We start from the raw sequence: 19415 nt of genomic DNA, 5'->3' as shown, positions 1-19415 counted from the left end.
GAAGAGCCTGGGACACGTGTGTCACCTCGCACCCACCTGTGCTAACTGACACCTCACCACAAGAAAGCAGGCCGAGGTGGGAATGCCCTTCGCTGCGGCAGCGCTCGGCTCTGCGGTGCGGGAAGCTTGCTCCTGAGCCCGGCGAGGACCCTGAGCACCAGTTTCCTCGCTTCGCTGGGTGGCTTGAACATGACGAGGCCACGGCCCCAGAAAGGACACGGGGTCTAATGAACCTCTGCCCCAACCCTTGTCAGTCATCACTTCTCCATTGCACGTCTTCGGGAGTATCACAGTCACGACGGTTGTCACGTAAATCCCTGCTGAATGGGGATGGCCACACTCAGCTAAATTATTCAGCAGGTCGGAGTGTGCGTGGAGCCCCGGTACAAGACGGCTGGTTCAGCTTCTTTGCTCAGAGTAACTGAATTGTCTTGCAGGGCTGCAAGAATTCGTACCCGGGTAGGACCAAGCCACCGCTTAGACTCCCGAGTAAAACTGAAGGTAGAGGACATCAGGATACAAATCAGCCTGCAGACACTTTGACACCGAGTGGCTGTTTAGCCACACCATGACATACATGAAGTTGCTGAATAACTAGGAATTTGGTCCTATTTTTATTTCTGCATTTAGTGTTGCATCCCTGAGAGAGTCCATCTTTACATGAAAGTTTTTTACAAGGAATGTCAGATCTTTTTAAAACAATTCCAAGATAAAGCAAAGTCCACTTCCAATCCTTGCCCAAGACAGAGTGAAAAAATACTTTAAAGGAGGTGGGAATCTTTAGTAGTTATGTATGCAATCAAGTTTCATGGCTTGAAAATGTATGCGATATTTTTGATTAAGCAAAAAGCAATGTTCTGAGCACACATCACTACAGAAGCTCCAAAATGACCTGTGTAAAATTAGTAACTGAACAGTTAAAGATATGTTTTTTACATTTCATTTGCATTGGCTCTGCATTTAAATATTTTCCCATAATGATAATGGGTCATATACATAGCTATCTATTCAGTAAAGTTAAATGAGGAATTGATTTGGCTCCGTATGCTTTCAGCTAAGACTGTAAATACCAGGGTCCTGTCTGCTCTGGATGAATACAAATGGCCTCAGCGGAGTTCTGCCAGTTCATAGCAGCAGAAAATCAAGGCCAGAGGATCAAAGGGTCTTCTCCGTAAGAGCAGGGATTTGTTTCCATGCCATCTTCTTCAAAAGGTTCGGAATTAACTGGTGAGTACTCTCCACACTAAAATTATTCTCTTTCAGTGGCACTGTGTGTACACAAGTGTATATAATGATACCTTTGTGCATTAATAGAAATGTATTTAGAACCATAACAATGTCTGAGTCAGATTTGTCTGCATCTCTTTTCATTTCTTCAATTTTTACCTTATTCTTTCACAACTATTATTATCTCAGCAAATAATTACTCTTCCTTTTACACCCACAAAGAGTAACTCTGAGCATTAATAATATCCAAGCCTGTCAGCCAAGGAAAAAACCCTTCAGATTCCTGCCCCGGTGGAAGGGCTACTACACTCCCCATAAAACTCATGGCCTTCCTCCCCATAACTCGGGATCCGTTAAGACTGTGGAAAGAAACAGTCAGTGTCCTTCTGGTAACACCCAAGTAGGCAACAAGTTTCATACAGACGAGCTCACCGACTGATACGGATGCGTATCTCTATTGCACTTTAGACATCAACGTGGTCACGACTAGAGGGGTTACAGAGACACATCCCACAGCCTTCCCTGCCAACGGGTTCACCCAACATCAGGGATTTTGCAGTTCAAAATCCTTGTAAGTGCGGTAGGGAGAAAATCATATTCCCTACTGCAGCAGCCCCTAAGTCGACTCCAAGTAGCACTTGAAGTCTCCTGTTCCAGGCATGAGTTTTGCCTTTAATTCTTTGGGAAAACAGGAAAAATGTTTAGAAAAGACCATAAACAGAAAAAGTGAAGGTCCCTCACCAACCCCTCCCAAAACTATTAAATATTAAAGAGAATACAAGCTACAGGAGGACAAGGTATATATTATTCAGACTCCAGATCACCTCGCAAACACTGAAACAATTCCAGGTAACTAACTCCATGCACATGTATAAAATTTAACATGCACATAAAGTATGTCCTTAAAAATGACAACCTGGTAATGGAGAAGAGGAAAATATGCTTCCTCTGTGAAGGGTAATCAAATGAAAGGTACAAGCCAAAAACAACCGCGGGGCAGGCCAATAAAATGTCGTGTCCAGAAAATGTAGCCTGTGTTGCCTAATCTCCACTGTGATATTCATCTCTGTTAACAAAGAGCAAAAATCTAACTCATGAGTGGTGTAAATGTAGGTGAATTATCCCCATTTCTCTGCATAAGATGGATGTCACTAAAGAGTTCCAATTTTGCTGGATACTCTGCAGCAAAGCGTTTCTTTATATCAAACCAAACCATATAATGACTATACTGAATGACACTTATGGAGCATAATAGATACTCTGAACATTTGGTAAGAGAATCATCTGCTTATGAGAGAAGGAACTGAATGGCTGGATGTATCCCTAATGGACAGGGGAAAATTGATAATGAAATGAATAGAAGATGCACTTAGAGATTCCAGAGCTGATTTGGCCTGAAGATCATTATGAACCCCTGGACAAGTTTTCTCATCGACTCTACTGGCAATAAGATTCTGGCAGGAATGATCTACAGTTTGTGTGTCTCATGCCTTTCTAAAAAAATACCCCAAAAGAAGTGCTGAATTCACAAACCCACAAAAAGTTCACCTTTATTTACGGTTGATTCTTTATCGGCAGAATAGCAAACTCTGTACACAGAGGTCTCTTAGACTAAAGGTTCCTTCCTTTATCTTTGCTATACATACATATGTTAATGCAGCTGCCTCCCTTACTCTTCTGTTGAGGCTTTCAAAGGCTGACCTTGCTATCTTTGTACAGCAGTTCTCAATTTCTTCCTCCCAGATTTGCTCATGGAGCTCTTCCAGAACTTACTTCTTATCCCTCCCATTTATATACATTATCTGTGTCTTCCAGAAGATGAATTAATAATTAGATCTGTTCAGGAATTTTTAGCTGAATGTTTCACTAGAAAATTCCAGTTGGATCTGAAGCAATTAATTCCAAATATCTCGGGTTCAACAAAACACTCCACTGAATTCAGATGAATTCACATTTAAAAAAAAAAAAATAAATGTTTTCCAAACAGCAGAACCTGCTATACAACCAATTGCATCAAAACCTGGTTTAAGTACAGCACAGGCATCCTTTTGAGTGTACTTGTTAAAAATAAATTTCTCATTACATTCTATCAGCAAGGTCCTATACAGACCACTTTTTCTATACAACACACTTGGAGTTTTATATCATTCTCCTTAAACATCTTGTCTGAGACCACTTTCTTCTCTGTTTTTTGTTAGTCTCACTGCCAAATTATATCCCCCTAATTGAGGTAAATACCATTCCTCAAAACAAATGTTATTCAGATTTCAGTGGTGTGTGATTATGGTCTACGAAATTACTGATCCAGAAAATGTCTTTTGGAGCATCAAAGCACCTTTCTTTGCTTTTATAAATTTCTGACAATGGAGCTGCCAACCAGCCACAGGGAATTCATCCAGAGCCTTTAAACAACTTGTGGTTTGGTCTCTAGTCTGTCTGCTCAGGCGCTCTTCCCATATTCATCATGTTAATCACCCACTTCAGAAATAATGGAGATAGGCCAAGGACAAAATGTTGGTCAATAAACTTTAGCTAATGCAGTTATACCAGAAAATGACCAATAATACGATTCAGTGTTATGATGTTAAACCAAGCCTCGAGAGCAAAGCTTCTACAGTAAGCTGAGAAAAAGGAATTCTAAACACCTCCTAGCAAGAGTACACCTTGTGTCAGAGATGCACACGCTTCTCTCCCCACCCATACTACGTGACTTTTACTCAACTCCAGAGTTTGCCATATTTCGGTGATGCTGAATGTAAGCCATAAGCTGGTATTTGGAATCATCTCCTGTAATAAAATGTAATATCTGACAGCCTTTCAATGCCAATTCCTTTAATGGATGAGATCACTATTTTTCCCTCTGTGTGGAAGACTTACCGTAGCAGTTCATGTTTTAATTGTTAGGAATTGCACCACGTGAAATTTGATCAACTCAAAAAGTTTACTGGAAACAGGAATATTTACTTCTTTGCAGAACTAAAGTAACTCAAGAGACAGAAAAAACCACAATATTCCCAGATTTATTCACTCATATAACTCTGCATATTTAAGTCTTGTAAATATAGGGGAAGAGTTTATAGACTCATTTGTCAGCTGTAAAAAGCTCTTATTTGCATTACTGCAAGAATCAGGTAAAAGGCAGCTTAGGACTAGCTTTGCACTAGTCAGAAACTGAGTCAATACCAAATACAAGCAAGAGTAGCCATAGCGCCGTTCTGAATTCCACCAGCATGTTTTGGTCCTAGGGAGCAATTACCCCAGCACACCTAGTCTGAGCCAATACAGGATTCACTCTGCTCCAGAATTTTTCTACAAAAGGGAATTTACGGCTGCCATTTGAGACAGCCTTCCAGCTGCCTTGTACCACCTGGAAAACACAAAGTAGCCAATGGCTGGGGTCTAAGAATATCAAAGGTCACTGATCTCATTGGGTTTAGGTTCAAATACAGACCTCCTCAGTCAACCTGAAGCCTAAGCAGACCGGTGTACAGACATATAAAAGGGATGGAAATACTTCCTCTCTGGCTAACGGGCTCCTATACAAGCAACTCTGGCCAAGCACTATCCTCCTATTCTGTGTTTTCAGGAGGACTAGGAGGAGGTACAGCAAAAGGCAACCTCAGGCTCCAAGGCACCTTGGTAGAACAAACAAAAAAATCTCAAGAATGTCATTTACTGGCCACACAGATGAAAACTCTAAATAAGGGTACAGTGAAGATTTACCCCTTAAAAATGCTATTTCAAGAGCACTGCACAGAATGCCTTTGACTCAGTCTTGTGCTGACTTGACATCTGTCCCCGTTTTCTTCTCTTCAGACAATTCTACAATGGCCTTCAGCTCAGCTTCAGAGAACTTAGGGGTCAGCGCCACATTGTCATAATCAAATTCTTCATCAAGCGAGAATGGTTGAACATCATCTCCTAGTAGCTGTAATGAGGAAAAACAGATACATAAATAATACGCCTGCAAGTGATGATAAGGGAGCTCAAAATACAAACTTCTAATTAATATTTAATTAAACTATTTTTTCTGACTCCAGCTCTCTCAGCTGATTAAGCTCTTTTTAAGTAAAAGAATAAATTCAATTATTCAATTTGACCTAATTTAAGCCATTTAATGTGCCACATTTGTACTGTACTGTATCTGAATGAATATCATTAGCTAATTTTGCTCAAGGCAAGGAATCTAAAAACCTCCCTTGCACACATCTGTTACACTCCTGCAACTTGTAGAGGCAGGGCTGTGGGGATACGGACAAGTTATATACAGCTATCTTAAATTTCAAAGACAGATTCCATATCCTGAAAATTTGGGCTAGTATCAAAAAAAGCTTCAGTGTACATGCATCTGATACTAATGTAACATGCTTCCCAGAAGACAGTTTCAGCAAAGGAAATGCTTGGAATGAGCAAAATGACACATAATCAATTTTCAGACTCTAAAAATTTCTTTTGACCATCTCAGAGATATGCAATTGGCTGGTCTGGATTTCCTGCATGATCAACACAGAGTCTTACTGCATTTGCCAATATTTGCTTTGCTGACGCAGCCTATAGCATTTCTGTATCGCTTCTCATTGCAATGTCTTCGAATAAATGCTGTGCCTATGAAATAAAATACTGAAAACAAATAACTATGGCAGGCTGCATGATGATAAGAAACTGCAGGGGGCCATGACACAAAAGGTTTATGGTAAGCAGTTACATAAAATTAATTCCAGAGCTACACAGGAGACACATCCTCACTGCCCAATCTGTACAGGAATGCTCCCTATCCTTTGAGAAGTTAATATAAAATGTCTAGAAATTTCAACATGACAAATAGCACATCTCCTCAAGGGCTCTGTGCTTCAAAGATTTAAGTACTTTAGTACTAAATCAGCAAAACATTTAAACACATGCTTATTTTTTCAAACTTCTGATGAATCCTCAGTGAAGCCAATGACTACTGGTGTATTTGAAGAATACACTTATTTGTTTTGCTGAAAGGGAGGAAGAACACTGAGCATCGACGGTCACTGCTCAGCTGAGAAGGCACAGTATCCCACACAGTTTCTGGTAACATTTTGTAAGAAGCTGCACTGACACAGTTAATGGCATCCAGTAAGTCAGAGAAGTGGTGGCTGGATTCCTCCCTAGTGGCACCTGACAGACGTGGCAGCAAGCATCTTGCAAGCATCTACATCCTTTATCAATAAACTGTAATACTGCCTGATTGATCAGGAAATTTTGTTTCTGGTTTTGTATAATTTTATTAATCATCCATATTGATGATTGTTCTAGGAACCTGGCTTACATTGCCTTCAACAGATGCTGAAGCATATAAATCATCCCAGATGCAGACCGGGCGTTTATAAATGAGAAAAAGAAACTTTGTAGATATAGTTGGTCTAGAAAACAATACTCATTCCACATGCAAAGACTATCTTGCTTACATACATAGACTATCCAGGTAAACCATCATTAACTTTCATAAATAGCACATTCAGGAAATGTTTACATGAGACGAAGCCTGCACACAAGCTCTCTTTCCCATTAAGGCTAAGGTCATTAAGGCTCCTTTCATCTCTTCCACAGACAAAGTCTTCTAAAATTCCATGCAAGTAAGGGTACCAGTAACTGGGTAACAACTGGTACCAGTCATCAGGGTTCATTACTACCTGTCTTTTGCAGACATCCAAAACACTCTTCTAAAATACAATGCAAGGTGCCAATATTTTTCAGTTCCTTTGGTTGTAACAATATTTGTTACCACATCTATAGGTAACCAAGCTAAGAAGAGTTTAAATTACAGTAAGTCTTCACAGGGATTCTACAAAAACGAATCTATTCTTCCTCTCCCAGCATAGTTATGGAAAGTATACACACATTCACTATGCCCTTCTGTTGACCTTCATGGCATTCCAAGAACATTTTATGCAGACGCAGAGAAATACTGGAAAAACTTTTGTTTAAAAAACTCAGCCCCAAAACGCTAAGTGAAAATAGATGACGAAGTGGAACATACCCAACTTCACTGTTAACAATTCTTCTGTTACCCACTCATTGCACATTTGAAAAGTTCATTCACATTGCATATTTATCAGCATGCTTCATCTCTGCAACGAGTACTCAAAGCACCAGGGATACTTTTTTTGCTTCTTCTCCCAAGAAGCCATTCACTTCAACCTTCCATGCAGACAAGGCATCTAAAATTTTTGTACTGCAAATTGCAATTTTGATCTATTTCAAAAGGAAGACATTTTGCAATATAACACCGAATCCTCTGAGCTGATCAAGTTATTATCTTGTTATTTTTGCCTAAGGAGCTGAGAGAAATACATGAATTTCAGGTGTCTAATTTAACATCTAATTGAAATCTTTTTGAGAGCTCTCTGGGAATAGAATTTTGCTCTATTAGAAAATGCCAGTTTGCTTAAGATTGCTCCTGTGATTTACTCTCTGAAGAAAAAATCATTTTCATTTACAGTTCCTGCATGTCCAAATTAAAGGGGAAAATAATGTAATACTCATATTAATAACTGAAGTATTTTGCTAGAGGCTGTTTTACAAAGTAATGTTGTAAATAAAATACCTTAAAGTTCAGACTTTCAAGAGTCTATTAATAATTGGCAACTCATTTTTTTTATTAATCTGTGTGGAGTTAAAGTTAACTGAACAGCTTGTCTCTGTCCTAAAACCTTCACTTCTGTGTAATTATGGCACTCTGTGATTCACTTGTTCAATTATGTAAAGGATGCACATACACTCACCAATTATTTCATTGTATACTCAAGGGAAAACTTACTAGCTCAATAACGATAAGTAAAAAAGGGGGGGGGGAGGCACATATGCTATTATCTCATATAAGCTTAATATATACTGAGGTATTTGGAAGAAAAAAAAAGTTTGTCTTGAGCTTGGGGCACTGGATTGGGAGTCAATAAATGACCAATTTTCCACTTCTGCTTCATCATTCTGGACAAGTCACTCAATCTCTGTCTCTACTGACCTCTAAGAAGATGTAACTCTTCCATCTTCTTTCACTTAGTCAATCCTGTCTTTAAGTTCTTCCTTGTTCTTGTTGGATTAATGCATAGCACTTAGCAGAATCAAACCTCAGTTGAGGCCTATCAGTAAAACCTTAAACCAAAAGAACTCAATGGAAGCTGTATTTTAAGTGTTTGATGCTGCCATTCCACAGATAAAGATAAAATGATAGGCATGGTAAATACTTTTTTGAGTGCTCAAACTAAAGATGAACAAAGGAGAATAGAAGGGCAGAATTCATGTTTCCTAATCACATCCATATAAAAATTAGGCTTCTAGATTAAGGTAGCTAACTAGCCAAAAAAGACCCAGCCTGAGAGTCAGTCTGTGGACAGAGATATATTACATTTTTGGACAAATGCCTACAGCAACTGGGATGAATCACTTTCTGGAGGTGCTTATCTTCCCCTCTTGGTGACAGAAGGACTAAATTAGACTAAATTTAAACTGAAGTTAGGTGAGATAAACCCCACTTTGAATGCATGTTTATAGTGAGTGGATGGAAAATATGCATTCAGTTGCACTCAGATGTATGCTGGGGGGGACATAACAAATAAAGACCCTTAGGAAGCAGACATAAGACATGTAGTTAATTAAAAAAAATTATGTCTTTTATGAACAAAAGTATTAAGTAGAAATAAAGGAGAGAATAAATATCTGGGTAGGGAAGGTAAATGTTCTATGATAATATACTCCAACCACAGAGTGAACGTTGTTTCAATTTGCAGTGGCCTGTGGGAGGTCATGTACGCTGCCCTGGCGATATTGAAATCCAGCAACACATTTATGTCTAAAACCAGGGAAGAAAGATGAAGCAACATCAGTGGACAACACAAATAGTTTGCTGTGTCATTCACCGAGCCTTTTCCAAACAGTTTTTGACAGAAAAACAGTTTCAGGGAGATAAGCTGTTCTTTAACAATTAGTCAAGTTATATACTCTTAGCAGAGCCTCTTTTTCTAAACTTTCCCTAGCAATATATTCAGAGATACACACGCTCCCCTGAAGTCCTTCACAAATATCTCCACATCACGTTTGACATCCTACATTGCACTATTAAGCTTCCTTATTTTTCACAGGCAATGGTTTTCCATTCCCTATGAAAACCAACTAGGCAGCCACATTCTGTTGCCCTTCCCAAAGAGATTTGTTTTGATGGACAGAGAACAGTCTCAGTTCAAAGAAGGGATGTCTCCAGGGAAAATCTTCTTCCTCTTTCTAAACTAGTCCTGCCATAAGCAGTGCAAGAATTAATTTTCAAGGCAATGACAATTTGAAGCACTGAGGGATTTTAAAATGGACCTGTTCAGTCTCGACAGTTCTAAAAATCAGGCCACAGTTCTATTATCTAAATGAAGGCACACATATGTGTATAATTTAGGGAAAGCCTGCCTTCATCTTGAGTAGCCTGGCACCAACCAAACGGTTGTGAAAACCGTCTTTCTTCTTGAAAAATGCAGCAACCCTTAACCAATGTAATAATACTCAGATTCTCTTTCATAACGCAACTTTTCCTCAAATGAAAATGAATTTTGCATGCAGTGGGATCTTCATCTATTTTTCATGAATTATAGTTTAAAGAGTCATATGCAATCCTTTATGAACACTGCAGGCTGCTACAACCCTCCTTCTTCTTTGGTTTTATACAGAAGTTATCAAATGAGAAACCATAAAACCTCATTCTACAGGGTTTTTTGTGCCAATAGGTATTTCTCAAGGCAAAAACCTTGAATTATGTCAATCCTTAGGGAAAAGAGTGAGTATTTTTATTCACAGAATGGTGGGTATTAAAGCTTGAAAGGTCATTTTAGAACATTCACTTTTTCCCAAAGCAGACTTGTTCCTTATAGTAAAAAGTTTATTGCAAAGAACTAAACACAATTGAGCTCAGGGAAGGAGGCACCATATGCACTGCTATAACATCAACCCTTCATCGGTCACGCGTCATTTATAAACTTGATTTAAGCCTCATGGGACATCAACAAGCATATGAAACTATCAAGACAGCCCGTTTTAGCCAGAAGCTAACTTCAGCTTCTATTGCAATGATCAGGCAGGGGAAAAGAGCGGTGAAGAATTCTCTGCAATAGAAACATCCCCAAAAGTTAATGCTCACACTGACTATTTTTATAGGAAGCTTAATGACTTAAAATAAGCCTGTGAGCGACCCACACCTTCTGTTCCGATTTGAAATTCTGAGGGAAAATGGCATTCTAAATTAAAGCTTCTATTGATTGTGGCTGATTAAAAGACTCAGACTCCACAATGCAAACCTCTCCACACCAGACCTAGACAATGCAGATCCTCAGCAGCATCTTGCCACTACTCGTTTCCAAAAGGACAAATCCCAATTCTGATCACAACATTTTCTAAAGTCTTTTTTCTTTTAAATGTCACATTCATGTCATTCACTACCTCCTTGTTGCAGAAGGTGGTTCCAATGTTCAGTCCAGTGAGAACTGCAGGGTGTTGTAAGATCATGAAATCACTGGAAAATTAAATGGCCCATCATTCTATGTAAGTAATGACTTGCTAAAAGGTCAGGAAGTGCAAGAGTTTACTTGAATATTCTGTTAGTCACAGCCATTAAATATTAAAAAGCCCACATACAGTTTGAAGTATTGCAGTACACATTTTGAAAATGTAGGATTACATAGTATCAGTGTGCAAGATAAAATAATACATTTCTATTAGAGCGTTTATCTCAATTCTTAATGTATTTAAGAATTCATTATTAACTTAAAAAATAATTTTAAAATTAATAATGTGGTTTGTTAACTCACAGCAGTTCCACACAGTCCATCTATATCCCTCTGTTCTTGTGGAAATAACATGAGAAGCCAATAAGTAAAAAACCCCACCCCAACCCCCCCAATAAATAAATCTGACCCCAACAAATAAATCTGACTTCATACCTCTTGGGCTTTGCTATCCGATGGCTGTGGAACTGCCAAGGGTCTGAACTTCAGTTGAGTAGGCTTCTCAAAACAGGGCGTACAATAAGTCACTGGCTGTTCCACCTCTCCTGGGAGAACCAATGACCCTGCTGAATAAAAAATAGTCAACTCTAACCTTCCATTCAACGTATAAATTAGCAAAATCCTGTGTAAAATCCTGTAGTGCTCAGATACAGGCAGAAGCTTGTTAGTCAAAGTGTGCTGTAGTTGTTGTTGCATAATATATAATATAGGCAGCTATCTTTAAAACAGATCCATGCAGTCCTGGGCTAAAATCTAGATAATAAAATATGCTATACTAAGGAAAAATCAACCTGGGTTGAAAATAGACAGATAGCTCTCCTTTCTTAAGGATACTGAATTAAAAACCTGGATGTAGACACTCCTAAATTCAGAGAACACCTGGGATTGGATTCTTCTCTTTCATAACAAAGGTCCTGAGCAGAGGTGTCTGCAGTAGGAGTTATAAAATACCAGACTGAATCCTGGTCTTGCCATTGATTAGCTGGGCAGTCCCATTCAATTCTCTTTTGCTAGAGTTTCACCACCTGTACAGTGGGCTTAAAGAATCTTTGCAAAGCATCTTAACCCGAAACATTAAGTAAAAATACCTGGTAGAAGTACTAATATTCCCCACTACAGTGCCAGATGACTCTCTTGTCCAAGGATATTTCATGGATGTTTGTTCCTCCCTGAGCTTTCCAGAAAGAGGTACCTGAGAGAACTTCCCTATGTCTGGGACACAGCAACATGCAGCCTTTCCACATGGGCAGGACTTGGTCCCCAGTTCACAAATGCACAGACTTTCTGAATCATTTTTCCTTTACATACTTAAACAAAATGTTCATACTGGGAACAGTGGGTTTGCTTTCTGTGACAGCTCAGAAGGATATGCCTTAGGTTTAGAAATATCTTTTAACATGAATCCATCTCAGCTCTGCTACAGCACAGATGTGTCCATCTTGCCTCAGTAATGTTTTTATGAAGGAACTTAAGGGGACCATATGTCTTGCAATTTAGTCAAAGGATTATGTAAATCTACCTACTATTTTTTTCTGGCTGATAGACAAGTTTCTTTACAGCTTTATACTGCATTTTAGTAGCTTGATTTCCTCTTGAAATCTAGGAATAAGTTTTCAAAGCATTGTTTAAATGTTAGTTAATGGAACCAATAAGAGGGTTCATAGATCCGGAGTGAAAAGGAAGAAGTGGCTATTTATCTCCACCTGAACACTTTTACCACAGCAGTGGAGTTACAGACCTCTCATTCTCCTGTAAATCTGTACTTGAAAATAATGATTTCCTAGCTAGGCCTTCGTAAAAAATCCATGATCAAGTTCTTCATTTAGTTTTCTTCTGGGAAGTGCGTACCATTTCAAAGTCAGCAGGGCTTTGGACTTGTAAAGTAGAATAAAAAGAGCTGAATTCATTCCCTTGGGTAACTCATTCCTGAATTTTCACCCTTTGGTTCATGATTCACATATAAGTGACTTCCAGTTTTTACCCCTATTCTCTCGGTTGCTTATATCTATCTCTAGTCATCTGTGTGCTTTCAGTACTCGTTCTCAGCATTAGCACCTGATCTTATTCTGCATCAGCTGTGCGAGAAAGAACAGTGCAGCCCACAGGTATATACACTATATCTTCACATGCTCTCAAACTGCTCTTTTTGATCTTTCATAACTTGGGTCAAAACTATTTGTAGGACAGAAAGAAATGTGAATCTAAAGGCAATGGCATCTTCTGCTATTGTTTCGAACTTGCGCCCTACGCGTATACCCTCACTGAAGGAAGGGAAGCCTGGACATCGGGAGGTTTGTATCACCTCACAATATAAACACTGATTATTTCTGTACTAAGAGCTTCCCCTCGCCCCCAACAGACCAATCTGCAGAGACAAGATGAGGAGGAAGCACTGTTATGCAACAGTCTGGCAATGGCTCAGAAAGACAACTCTTAAAAATTAGGACAACAGAAGGAAATTTATTTTTGCTTTTAGCAAGAAGTGCTTGTCATACTCAGAATGTCAATTCCACTATTTTAAAGCTCGTTAGTAATGCAAACAATGTTTCAAATTCCCTTCAATCACCCCATAAGAATGTGGTAATCAACCTTTGTTTGCCAGTAGACATGCCAGAAATGAGCTTTGTCTCTCTATCCTGGCTGCGTGACAGCATATGAAAGTCTAATCGGTAAATGCTGCTTTCCCTGATAATGTTTAATCAAGAAACTCCTTCAGAGAGAAAAATTAGGGAGTTTTGACAGTCCTCCTTCTCAGTAGGAGCTCCCAAAGGAACTGTAGGCTATTGTAAGTTCTAGCCAGTACCTCACAGCTGGTTTAGGCTGATGCTACAGCAGTAGTGGATGATGATCCTAATTAAGCTGCTAATTATGTTCTCTGTGGAGGTGATTAATTAGCAACAGGAAAGCCTTGGATACTGCCAGCAGCACCATATATAGAGATAACTGAGCAGGCAGCGATATCAAAAAATCTGAGAAAGGATTTTGAAATGCACCTCGGGTACCATGAAGAATCATCTTCCTGGATGATGTGGCAGAGAACTCCGATGATTTTACTCAAGTCCAGCACACTTTAAGGAGGGCGTATTTGGAAACTGAGCAATTCTCTTCTCTTTAGTCCCTTTCTCCCCTGACACGATAGACCCACAGAAAGTGATTACTAAATCTGTGGCCACTGCTGAGTTGGGAATTTCTGCTCATTGGGCACCACTGACGTTAATTGTATGTATAGAAAAAGAGAATCTATGGGCACAAACCTGCTTTGAACTTTCAGATCTGAAGAAGTTCAAAGTCTTGGCTATCTTTAGCTTCACTGTAGCCAAATGATGCCCAGCTACAGATACACTAACACAGGTTTTACCACTTTCAGACACTACATTTCACAAAAACGCTGTTGATGGGGAGCTGAGGAGGGAGGTAGTAACAACGAAAAAAGCTTAAAAGCTAAATTTTGCTGTCTCCTCTGATTCTCAGGCTTCAGGCTGTTAGCCCCAAAGAGCTGCCTAGTGTGAAATCAACTCAAGGCAGTGTTAAATGGATTGCAGAGACTGAAGGAGAAAAAAAGAAAGATTCACTAGCTGGGGGGTGTTTTTTAACTTGAAAAAAATCCACATAATTTAACTTCAAATCCTCTTCCTCAACCTGATTTTTCTGGATGTAAATATAGGTTTAAAATATAAATGGAAAAGCATAGATTATGGAAAATAACAGATATTCATATAATTTGCCTAAAGAATTATTTAAATAATCAAACAGTTATGCTTGGCCTCAGCTTCAAAGTATCTGAGTCACTTGGGTTCTCCTCAGCCCCTGTGGGGTTACACAGAACTGGGACCTTGAAAAGACAAGCTTACAGTACCTCAGGGCTCCAAGCTGGATTAGGATGAGACTCTGAAATCCTTGCCTATGCAGCCTCTCCCATACATTTAATTAGTCCTATTTTAATTTTCTCTTGTATTTAAAACATAGCACACTCAAGGTCTCTAGACATGCTTTTTAGATATTTTGTACTTTATACAAGTATTACCTACTATTACCTAACTATTCTTCGAGCCCTGCAGCAAGTGATTTGTCACCAGTACTGGAGAGAAATTCTCTTGCCAAAACATAGGTACTAGGCATTCTCCATCCCTCCCTGGAGAAAACCTGATCATCTCTATTGTTGCCTTAAACTACTTACAGTTACAGATTAGATTCAGTGAGACAGAGCGATTAAACAGTCCACCATACACACGCTGTCTCTCCACAATGCATTAAAGTTATGGTTTAGGGCAGTAATTTTACTTTGCCAATCATGGTTTACTGTGCCAAAGTCCCACAATGCAAAGCACTGCCCTGGTTTCAGGCTTTCAGCCCAGTGCTGTCTAATGAAAATAGCTACAATGAATTTGCATACTGGCCAAATCGATGAGCTGCTGTTTGGGGTTTTTTTTTTTTTTTTTTGTGTAAGAAGCAGCTGTATTCATTCACACCTCAAAAGACATTGGACTTAGGAAAATAAGATGAAAAAAAAAAAAAAAGAGAAAAAAACCCACCAGAATTATTCATCCAGGGCATGTCCCAAAAGCACGGGTTTAGATGGGATGTTTTACCAGCTATTTTCTATCTATGCTTTTCACACTGTCAACATTGAACCAGTTCCCCTTAAGTGTGAATACTTATTGTATTAATGTACAGTTGCTAACTCAGCTAACTGATCTGCCCTTTAAAGCTAAATGAAGTACAGAGATCCTGAACTGCTGCCAATAACCAGCAGAGATAAAAGCTTGTTGTAATTATACCAGCAAGGTATGATATTTTTTATTGGTGTCCTAGCTTGTTTTGCCAATCTGAAGTCTTTATCATTTGTTCTGACATACAGGTGGCAGTATTTTAAAAGGCCAGCAACAGGATGTCTTTCAAATTTGTGTCACACTATGCCTCACTAATAAACTAACTGGAATTCTTCAGAATTAATCCTTTATTAAGGCTGTCAACGGTGATATTATTTTCTATTACTTTATTATTACAAACAATTGAAGTGACACCATGTTATATTTTAATTTGCATTTTGTTGCTATGGTTTCTCCAGGAGTAAGATTTTACCCCTCTTATTACGAAGCCTGCCAAATGGATTTTGATATGTAAGACAACTGTCAAACTATAAATCCTATTTTCTGCACTTAGGAGTCAAGGGGAAATTTTTCATCTTGATTCAAAAACTATCTCCACTGAAAAAGCCCTGGGCAAAACCCAGGCTGTGGGTTTCCCAAATATAAATCTGGATCCTGTTCACTTTCCTTACAGAGTTTAGAAGGAGTAGTTAGCTTCTGGCTATGCAGAGTTTCGATGTTATAAAATACAATCTAAATGCTTAATGTTGTCAGTGAGCACTGCTGATTGCTTGGGAGTTGATACGGCTTCTTTCTGCACTGAGGCAGTCTGTGAGGGAGCTTGTGCAGGGAGTGCTGTCTCATGGGAAGAGCTGAGGAGAGCAGAGACTGAAAGCCAAGCCAAATATCACATAAAAAGCGAGTAGTTAGCACACTGATAATCTACAGTAGTGGTGGTATACAGTTATGTTTATTATTTTTATAATCACCAATAAAAGCACTAACTGAAAGGTTTTCCCAGCGTGGCTTGCATAAAGTGCTATTCAGACAGTACAAGCAGATTTTGTAATTCTCATCTTGTTCAAATGCAGTCTGCTTTACTAGGGGTTTCTAAACATTTGTGATTAACATTTGCTCTTGCACACACACAAGTACACAGAAATGACTGAAAAGCCTGGAGAGAGGCAAGGTCCAGAAAGCGGCGAGCTACCCCCAAGCTCTGGCAGAGCTCCTCCTTCCTCACTGCCCTGCTTGGTGTTTTAGTGTTGGGCTTATCTCTCACCATCCAATTTGTGGCCTGTTTTGAACTAGAGATATCTAACAATACTTCCATGAACTAGACAGAGACAATTCCCATTTCATTATGATACAAGTGAAATGCGAGTTTAGGATTGCACCAGTAAGCCCCAGGTTTTTTTAATAGATATTAACAGAATTTAAGACATAAACACAGAACAAGTCCTATGAAGGGGAAAATGGGCTCATATGAACACTGCACTCAAAAGAAATCTTTGATGTCTGTACCTGATACAGGACTATTATCTTACTCCCTCCTTCCTGAAATGCCCAGTTTGGAGAAAGAATATTTACCGTAAAGCTGACTTATGTTGGTTTCTTATTTTTATGAGTTACAGCCAAGCTCCAAATATTAATCAACTGGAAGTCTCTAAACCCTCTGACTTCATAGGAATTCTGCACATACAGAAAAGAAAGACTAATCAAATCTTTAACGGATTAGACAGACTAATCAAATGGCAATAACCAAGGAACTGAGGACCAGAGTCCTGCTCTGTAAAAGCTTCTTTCAGGGACCTTAAGCAAATCCCTTAATCTGTGTGGCTTGATTTCTTTGTGTAGTCACAGGTAAAGACGAGAAAAATTAATCACTAAAAGGTCATCAATTCTGGTGGTAATAAAGACCACACACACCTATGATAAACAAATAACTACAGACACTAGGCTTCTATTTACTTCTTAGAGGTGGGAGAGTTAAAATTATTATAGTTGTATGGAACAGTTCAACACAACTCAAAATGCTCATAATTGGAATTCTTAAATAAGTTCACTGTGAAATCAAAATTAGTTTCATCTATTTTAAACCCAGGATGAAATCCTTTTAATAGGTAAGGACATTTTCATTAAATATTTCCACTTTATAGAACTCCCTCCTAGCACCCACGTTACTTTGTGGAGAAACTTCTGTAATCAAAATAATTTCAATACAAAATAGAAGTGCAGAAAAATGTAGAAACATTGCTGACAAGAAGCGTTCTGCAATTCTGAAAAATCTTGAAAAAAATAACTGCTCACTAGGACACGGTATAACAAATATTCTTTATAATTTATTATCTCATTACCTCTTAAGTGAGGAAATGAGTACTTTAATTTAGGGAATGTGGGCAATTTGGGGAATTTTCTAGCAATGGAAAAACTTAGAAAGAACATCTTTTTTAGAGGAGAAACAGTTCTTTAAACAGTGTTCATACACTTGCATCCAAAGACAGACAACGATAGGGAATATGAAGGGGGGCAAAACCTACCACTGTATGTCTCTTCATCTGTGTCTGTATCCTCCAAATCTAAGTACTTGTCCACCTGCTGTAAAAAAAAAACAAATTGGAAAATAGATTAAAATGTATTAATTCCATTTCTTATAGTACAATCTAGAGCAAAGCAAAAAAGCATTAAATTGTCTGCTTCATCTTCTCCATTCTCTCCTGCATTTTTCCAAGAAAGCATATGAATTTTCTTTGAAATGTGTAACCCAAAGGAAATACTTTTATGTATAGGCAAAGAATTGCTGCCAAAATTGCTGCATATCAACAGTGATGGGAGAGAAGCTCAAGCTGTACAGCAAAACTTTTTCAGGAACTTAGTGGGAAGATGGAGAAGTGAAATATTTTCATAGGAAAAAGATAGATGGTAAGTTACTCCGCAGTTTTGCAAGCACACTGCATATGGCACTGAGATAATACATGCTGTAGGCAAAGCACAGCTTGATCCTTCTGTTTTGATACTAATGGTGAACTGAATGGGAAAGACAAAAGCTAAGTATTATTAAACTTTTAGTATTTCATCTGGGACATTGCACTACTGTTTTTTCAGGCTGATATCCCTTGAAAACAGTCTGAACTATCTAAGACATGGCACAAGAAAAGACGTTTCTTATTTCAGGGAGCACTCTGAAGAGATGCATAGGGTGAGAGTGAAAGGCCCTTCCCTGCCTACGTGTAAATAGTGTTACCGTGAAGGATTTACTATATGCACTGGGTAGTCTTCTGTGTTTCCACGAATTAACTAGAGATGCTCTTAGAGAATTTGTCCAACCTGATTTGACACCATTTTCATCAACACTTACATAACCTTTACACTTTAAAAGTACATACTCATTAACGTTTGAAAAAAATTTGGGATGGTGACGCTCTCATCCTCCTTTCCCACAGATGGAAAAGAAATACATCAACAAATTGCAAGTACTTTGTAAATGAATAAAGCAATTCATGTTCTGCTCATAATCTCCACTTTGAAGAAAATCAAAGAAAAACGTACCTTCACTCTTTCAGACAGACTGACATCATTTCCATCAGAGCAACCAGCTTTCCAGCTCTCGTTCGCCCCTGTCTGCAGGTAGATGGCAGAAATATTTATATGCAAGAAACAGAACCAAAAATCACAGTCAAAGCTCCTACTGATTTACACATATAGATCCTTTACAGTGTATTTACAATTTTTAAGAAAGTGAATGCAATGCTCTTGAAAATAAAATGTATACAGGTAATCCTTTGAAATCCTACACAGGACCAGACTGAATCAACTGGAACAACAGTGCAAGTCATCATAACATGCCTAAAAAGCAGCATTTAGAACACAAGCATTGTTTTCAATAGCAGTTTTTTCCCCCTTTCCTTTCCTCAGGGCAGGCTTAAACGTTACAGTGGCCAACTTACTGCATTACAGCCTCCTCCTGCTACACTACAATTTTTCTGATGCACTGTACTATTACTGTATTTGTTTCTTAAACTGCTAATGTGACAAAAATGTGCAGCCACGCCTGAAACTTTTTTTCTGTAGCAACAAAGAGAAGTATTAA

At 38.7% G+C, this 19415-nt stretch overlaps 1 protein-coding gene across 6 annotated transcripts in view; it reads right to left on the bottom strand.

The window, feature by feature from the left end:
- Positions 1 to 2747: 2747 nt before the first annotated feature.
- IFTAP (intraflagellar transport associated protein) overlaps positions 2748 to 19415 on the bottom strand; it is a 44201-nt gene continuing 27533 nt past the window's right edge. For 5 of the 6 annotated variants that reach the window (XM_074809795.1, XM_074809794.1, XM_074809796.1 and 2 more), the window contains 4 exons: positions 18875 to 18946; positions 17866 to 17923; positions 11172 to 11302; positions 4228 to 5155 (listed from right to left, as the gene is read on the bottom strand). In XM_074809795.1, the coding sequence (XP_074665896.1) occupies positions 4997 to 5155; positions 11172 to 11302; positions 17866 to 17923; positions 18875 to 18946 (420 nt within the window). In that variant the 3' untranslated portion in view covers positions 4228 to 4996. Of the gene's footprint in view, positions 5156 to 11171; positions 11303 to 17865; positions 17924 to 18874; positions 18947 to 19415 lie in introns of all 6 variants that reach the window. The other variant, XM_074809797.1, reaches the window with a different exon arrangement.

Source organism: Strix aluco, chromosome 31 (genome assembly GCF_031877795.1).
Source record: "Strix aluco isolate bStrAlu1 chromosome 31, bStrAlu1.hap1, whole genome shotgun sequence".
Classification (NCBI taxonomy): domain Eukaryota; kingdom Metazoa; phylum Chordata; class Aves; order Strigiformes; family Strigidae; genus Strix; species Strix aluco.
Note: the sequence above shows the minus strand (reverse complement) of the source record. Positions and strands in the feature narration are given on the sequence as shown.